A 7,652-nucleotide genomic window follows, 5' to 3' on the forward strand; every position below is an offset into this window, starting at 1 on the left:
ATGCTTCATCTTCATGCTTGGAACCTATCTGGAGGTTCTCAAGGTAAGAAGGCTTTTCGTTTAGTTAGCTTCAGACATTTGACGCTCTACACGTCGAGTTTATCAAGTCAAATGGGCAGTTTGTTTGACGCTGGTACTGGATGAAAGGTCATTCTTCATCCAGACCCTTTCAGCCTCAGTCTAAAATTGTAGAATTCCTGGTCCATCTTCACAGGGATGGAGGGTATCTGTAGGTCTTAAGAAGGCACTGGACAACACAAAGGCAACCAGAAAGAAAAAACTTATGTTAGTAATGTTGATTTGCCATAACAGTAGAACCAAAGCAAAGGTAGAGGGAGTGATATGGAAGAGTTTGTGGTATATTTTCATGCATGTGCAAGATTACTATAAAGCCTTTTGCTGTTCATAATTCTGGAGGAAGGCTCAGAGGTGAATAGCAGTATTAGCAAGACAATTTTGATGGTGACTGGAGAGGAAGTACAGTAAAGGAAATAAGGCAATGGATGAAACTCTTTGTCTTTTTGAAGAGCAAGGGGAAAACTATTCAAAGAATAAAACCAATAATGTCACAGGAAATACTGTGGATTATAGAATCTACAGAGGATATGAGATTTTTAGATGCCTGAAATGTGTAACAAGAATAGATAGAACACAGATCAATGTGTGATCAGTGGAAGAGAATTATTACAGAAAGATTTTCCGAATCAAGAGGTGAATCAAATAAATGAGAAGCAGATAAAAAAAAGGATCTTTGGTAATGGTAACAGCAGTGCTCTAGCTAGAAAGCGATGCACATGCATTGAATGTGGGAAAACGTTTTCTAATAGATTTAATCTTACAGTGCATTTAAGAATTCACACGGGAGAAAAGCCATACAAGTGCGATGTCTGTTGCAAAGCTTTTACTAGAGAAGCCCATCTTACTGCACATTTAAAAATTCACACGGGAGAGAAATACAAATGTAATGACTGCAGCAAAACATTTACTACAAAATCAAGTCACACTGTACATGTAAGAATTCACACGGGAGAGAAGTCATACAAATGCAATGTCTGTAGCAAAACATTTACAAGAGAAGCATATCTCATTGACCATTTAAGAATTCACACAGGAGAGAAGCCATACAAGTGTGATGTCTGTAGCAAAACATTCATTACAAAAGCATATCTCGCTACACATTTAAGAATTCACATGGAAGAGAAGCCATACAAATGCAATGTCTGTAGCAAAGCATTCACTTGGAAAAATTATCTATCTGACCATTTAAAATTTCACACAGGAGAGAAGCCATACAAATGCAATGTCTGTAGCAAAGCATTTACTTGGAGACAATCTCTCACTGAACATTTAAGAATTCACACGGGAGAAAAGCCATACAAGTGCAATGTCTGTAGCAAATTCTTTACTTCGGAAAGATATCTCACTAAACATAAGAAATCACATGAGAGATCTATTCCAATGTCATGAATGTGGTAAAACAAATAATTTAAAACAGAATCGATAAACATTTAAGAACTCACATGGAAGAAAAACCATTCATGTGCAAGGACTTTGGTAAAGCTTTTTGCTCTGAAGGTTTCCTCAAGAATCATCATAGAAGGAGGTGCTATAAAATCTGATATTGTGATCTGGAATAAAGAAGAAAAAACAACAAAGATTATAGATGTCAGTGTTCTTATACCTTCGCACGATTGCCTATGCCGGTAGCTCTCAGAGTCCACGAGGTGACATGATGCCTCCAAACAGCTCATGCGAAGCACAGAGTAACACCTCAGGTCAGGCACTAGCCAGTTAGTTTTTTGGAATTGCACCCACCTAACGGTGAGTCTCCACTGTAAAGATCGTAGGGGTTTGTATATAGTGCCGTAACAAATGACAAATTTGGAAATAATTTTTATATTTTCCTATCTATACAATTCTGGAACTCTTACCATATACTGGTCCCGCCATCATCTTCCCCCAGGAAGTTTTGCCGCAATTGCACAATGACTTTCAGTTACAAGTGGTGGTGTGAGCAGGGTGGTTGGTCCAACTCTTGCTCTCCCTTCGCTAAGTAGCTAAAAGTTTTACAGCTAGTTCCAGCTGTTGCCAAAATGCATCTCCAGTGTAAAGAGCTCCAGGTTTGTATAGTTAGGAAAAATACAAATTATTTCCAAATTTTACATGTTAGCATAATTATTACTATTAGAAGCCAAGGTACAAAAGCTAATTGCTAGTAGCCTAAGGGACCAAATAGTTGAGTCTGGTGCAGTGAAGAAATGGGAATGTAAAGAATAAACTATATAAAAGAAATGAAAAATTATATTATTTTAAGATACATAACAATGTTTAATAAATAAGCATTATAAAAACTAGGAATGGAAACATTGTCAATAGAAAAACATTTGTACCAAGTTTGAACTTGAAAATATCTACTGATTCAGTTGCAGGGACAGTAGTTGATTGGCTTGGTCACAGCCTAAATAAAGCTTAGAGAATAATATACAGGATTAAGCCTTTTGAAAGAATGCTGATGACATTGTCTCTTTTTTAAAGTAATACTGGATGATTCTACTTGCTTCTTGTACTGTAGTTTAGTTATAAAAGTTAGTTGGAAGGAAGAATTAAAAGCCAGTCTATTTGTATTGGAATATAAAGCCATGACATTATTTAGAAGTACTATTGTACGGAGATAGCTTTTTTTTTTTGGTTTGTTGAATATAAGTATAGTAATATGGTAGAAAAGTATCATTATTTTTAAGTTTTCAATATTAAACTTACCCGATAATCATGTAGCTGTCAACTCCGTTGCCCGACAGAATTCTATGGAGGGATACGCCAGCTATCACAATACTAGAAGGGGGTGTATTTACCAGCGCCACCTGTGGCCAGGTACTCAAGTACTTCTTGTTGACACCTCCTCAATTATTCCTCTGTCGTGCTTCCGGCAAGACGTTCTGGGATACGCTTATGTTCTTGGAGTATTTTCACGACTTTGGTGAAGTATTTCTCTTTGATTTCGGCTGTCGCTTTACTGGAAACTTCTATATTAGCTTAGTTAGCTTTTGGAATTATTTTGATTAATTATGGTGACGAGAGAGTATGAACTCTCGTTCACCTTTCAATGGCCGACCCTTCCCTTAGACGGAAGTGTTGGTGTCTAAGAGAGTATAGACTCTCTTTCTTAATTTTGCTTAACAAAGTTATAGATTTATTTTATATCTCTCCGCCTCTTATAGGCCTCTTCGATTAACTTCCTTTTATTATAAACTCATTAAAATTAATTTTTATATTTGTTTATATTCGACCTTCCTAATAGTAGGCGGTCTTTTACCGAAGTTAATAAACTTTGAGCCCGTCATTTCGGTTTTACCTGTTAACATATTATGCTATTTCCGCCACAGAGTTTGAAAGATTTTCTTTGACAGTCTCGTACTGTTTTCAAAGTTGAACTAACGTTTTGTTTTGTCTCTGCAGTTGTTGACGTTCAGAACGTTCAACTTGCACTCTATCGTTACGATAGAGAAAGAATGTTCACGGTTTCACGTTGCAGTAAGAGTAACCGTGTCTAGCGTTTTGTTCATTCTTTCTTAACTTAATGGTTTTGATCCTAATAAAGGAACTTTTCAGTTTTTTTTTCCTTTAACAATAATATGTTTTAACGATATATATGATTGGGCTCTTCTCTCAGGTTCTAAGTCAAGAGAGAGAGAGAGAGAGAGAGATAGAGACGGAGGGAGAAAGAGGATAAACGTTTCATTCAAGCCTGCCAGGCGTACGAGTAACGTCGTTATCGTTTTTGCTCTTCTCCCTAGTCTCTTTAGGGGAAGAAACTAAACGTTTCTAGAGTGATCTAGTGTTTAGTCTCTTTCCAACCACTGAATTATCTTTCATTAGATTTTTCTGTTACATTGTAATTCTGTTTTCGCAATTACTAACTTTGAGAAAGGATAGAATTGCGTATTTCAGGTACAAACCACTTAAAGTTTCGAGTTCAGTGAAATAAGTGCAAACAGAAATCAAAGTGATAAGTGATTAGTGCGTGAGGGTACTTTTGTGCGCGCCAGTCGTCCTCCCAGTCCGGGACCTCTTGCAAGCTCCCAAGCCCAGGGGAGAAGCAATGTCGAAGGGCATAAGGGTTCAGCAGGCCTTGATCGGCGCACAGAAGTATTCTCGGTGGTTGTGGGCGTGTCTTACCGAGACCGTCACTCCCACCCGCAGACGATTGAGCCCTTATTTTGCTCGTCTGCAGAAGAGATTAGGGGAGAAAATAAAGGCAGAGTAACGCTGGTCTCAGGTCTCAAGACCTCTTAAACGTTAAGTCCAGACCTATGCCAGACGTACGAAGTTAAAGTTCACAACCCGAATGCAGTCATTGGGTTAGCTCTGACTCTCCTCAGTCATCAGTTGATTACACTCCGCCTAAGAGGAGTAAGGTTCTGCCACAACAGATCTCTGCTGTTAAGGCTTTACCTCAGCAGAACTTAGTGTCTGCCGACCCCAAGTTAACTCTACTGCAGTCCATACAGTCACAACTTTCGGTCTTGATGCGTGAGTGTCGGGCTGAGAGTGTTGCGCCTCCGCCTACACTCCCCCCCGCCTATGATCGCTCCGCCTGATCACAGTACCACCTGCCAGGCGTACGATGTTGTGAACTCTACTACAGTCCATGCAAGCACAGCTTTCGGACTTGATGCGTGAGTGTCGGGCTGAGAGTGTTGCTCCTCCGCCTCCGCCTACACTCCCTCCACCTACACTCGCTCCGCCTGATCGCAGTACCATCTGCCAGGCGTACGATGTTGTGGACTCTACTACAGTCCATGCAAGCACAGCTTTCGGACTTGATGCGTGAGTGTCGGGCTGAGAGTGTTGCTCCTCCGCCTCCGCCTACACTCCCTCCACCTACACTCGCTCCGCCTGATCGCAGTACCACCTGCCAGCAGTTCCACCTGCCAGGCGTACGATGTTGAGCCACGTGCTGAGTTTGCTGTTCCCTGTGGTGTTCAGCCTCCGCCTTCCTTAAGGCAACCTTTACATTGGGATCAGGAGGATTATACCTCTCTTCCTCCGCCTCCACTTGCTGCTCCACCAGTGATGCAACACTCGGTTGAGGTACAACAACCTCTCCCGTCCATGAGTCAGTCTCCTCAGCTCTCGCTGCAGCGAGCTCAACCCTCCACAAGGCAAGCACCACAACACCTTAGCCTTGCGCCTCAGGAGCCTCAGCTTGCGAGACATTTACCTTGTTCTGCGCAGCCTCTTCCTCATCGCGCTCCGCTCACACCACAGGAACTGGAACTTGCTACTCCGCTTCCGCCAACCGCTCAGCAAGCGCAACCCTTGGGTTCAACCACTCATGCTAGGAGTCAGCCTCCTCCACCCATGCGCCTTCCTTCTGCTTGTCTTTTATTCAGCCTTTGCAGACTGAGCCTCAGGTGTTCCCTCATCGGAGTCTTGAAGAGGAAACCACAACTATTGTTGTTCCAGCTCGTTCTGACTCTGCTGTTCAGCATACCTTACCTCCATTTTCATACCATGGTTTAAACCCCATGCAAGCATGCATAAAGCACTCTAGCACTGGTCATGGAATTTCTGAGAAATGTTAAACGCCATGCACACGCTCTGCTTTCCTTACAGCAGGCTCTGCTTACAGCAGGCTCTGCTTACTACATGCTCAGCATACAGCATGCTCTGCATTCAGCATGCTCTGCATACAACATGCTCTGCATACAGCATGCTCTGCATTCAGCATGCTCTGCATACAACATGCTCTACATACAGCATGCTCTGCATACAGCATACTCTGCATACATCATGCTCTGCATACCTTACCGCATGCTTCTCAACACATCTTGGGTTGTTGCCAACTCACTAGACTGTCAAGCAGTTTCATAACGTTGCCTTCTAGTCTGCTGCTTTTGCACCAGTGAACCCTCACTCAGAGAACTTAGCTTTTCTAGGATAAGGTCCCTGTAGATGAGAAAGTTCTTTTCTCCCTCCTTCTGATATTCCCTTGAGGACTCTGTCATTTGGAGGGAGCCTTTAGCTGCATAACCTCTTATGGACTTTTATTTAAGCATAACATGCTTACAGGGAAGGTAATGGTTCCACTTCAGCCGCTAATCCCGTCTGTTACCACACCTGCTCCCATAGACCTTGAGCTGTGTTGCATGACATGCAGTCCAAGCTTAGTCCTTGTTAGAGGATTTTTTGTTTACGGAGTCAATGTGTCACGGGGAAGACGTTCAACAACCAACAGAAGGGACTTGTTGTGACGCAGTGCGGCAACCTCAGCAACCCGTTAAGGAGTTGTCTGTACGACCCAGACAGTCTAGACAGATTTGGGTTGTCACTGTACTTCCTCGCTTGCCCATGATTGACAGTTTACAGACTGTGCAGCAGTATCATGATCTTGTGTCCGGCTCCGTCAGACGACTGGCTTTTAAGAGCTCCCACAAGTCGTCGCTGTCTGGAGATTTTCAAATGGACTATGGATCTGACCAAGGAACTGGGCCTCCTGGTCAATTTTGAGGAGTCTCAGCTCGTTCCATCCCAGACCATTGTCTCCTTGGGTATGGATCTTCAGAGTCGAGCTTTTCGGACTTGTCCGTCGGCCCCAAGGATCTTCCAAGCCCTAGAATGCATCCAGAGCATGCTGAGAAGGAACCGATGCTTAGTCAGGCAGTGGATGAGTCTAACAGGGACACTTTCATCGCTGGCCCTGTTCATCGAGTTAGGGAGACTCCACCTCCGCCCCCTTCAGTATCATCTAGCTGCTCACTGGATAAAGGACATGACGCTAGAGACGGGCTCAGTTCCTGTTTCCGAAGAGATGAGGTCTACTCTAACGTGGTGGAAGAACAGCATTCTTCTCAAGGAAGGTCTACCATTGGCTGTTCAGACCCCCGACCACCGTCTCTTCTCGGACGCATCGGACACGGGCTGGGGTGCGACACTGGACGGACAGGAATGCTCGGGAACATGGAATCAGGAGCAAAGGACACTTCACATCTATTGCAAGGAGTTGTTGGCAGTTCATCTGGCCTTGATAAACTTCAAGTCCCTCCAGCTTAACAAGGTGGTGGAGGTGAACTCCGACTACACCACAGCCTTGGCTTACATCTCCAAGCAGGGAGGGACTCATTCGAGGAAGTTGTTCGAGATCGCAAGGGACCTCCTCATTTGGTCAAAAGATCGAAAGCTCACGCTGGTAACGAGGCTCATTCAGGGCGATATGAATGTCATGGCAGATCGCCTCAGCCGGAAGGGTCAGGTCTTCCCCACAGAGTGGACCCTTCACAAGAATGTTTGCAGCAGACTTTGGGCCCTGTGGGGTCAGCCAACCATAGATCTATTCGCTACCTCGATGACCAAGAGGCTCCTCTTGTATTGTTCTCCGATTCCAGACCCAGCAGCAGTTCGCGTGGATGCCTTTCTGCTGGATTGGTCCCATCTCGACCTGTATGCATTCCCGCCGTTCAAGATTGTCAACAGGGTACTTCAGAAGTTCGCCTCTCACAAAGGGACACGGCTGACGTTGGTTGCTCCCCTCTGGCCCGCGAGAGAATGGTTCACCGAGGTACTGCAATGGCTGGTCGACGTTCCCAGGACTCTTCCTCCTAGAGTGGACCTTCTGCGTCAACCTCACGTAAAGAAGGTACACCCAAACCTCC

The 7,652-nt window shown here is 44.0% G+C and overlaps 1 protein-coding gene across 1 annotated transcript; it reads left to right on the forward strand.

Annotated features, from left to right (window-relative positions):
• LOC137636640 (zinc finger protein 695-like) lies at window positions 1-1,467 on the forward strand. The gene is made up of 2 exons (XM_068369037.1): window positions 1-43; window positions 842-1,467. Exons 1-2 carry the CDS (start codon window positions 1-3, stop codon window positions 1,465-1,467), a joined length of 669 nt encoding a protein of 222 aa, XP_068225138.1.
• The last annotated feature ends 6,185 nt before the right edge of the window (window positions 1,468-7,652 follow it).

The sequence above is a fragment of the Palaemon carinicauda genome, unplaced genomic scaffold, assembly GCF_036898095.1.
Source record: "Palaemon carinicauda isolate YSFRI2023 unplaced genomic scaffold, ASM3689809v2 scaffold346, whole genome shotgun sequence".
In the NCBI taxonomy this organism is placed as follows: domain Eukaryota; kingdom Metazoa; phylum Arthropoda; class Malacostraca; order Decapoda; family Palaemonidae; genus Palaemon; species Palaemon carinicauda.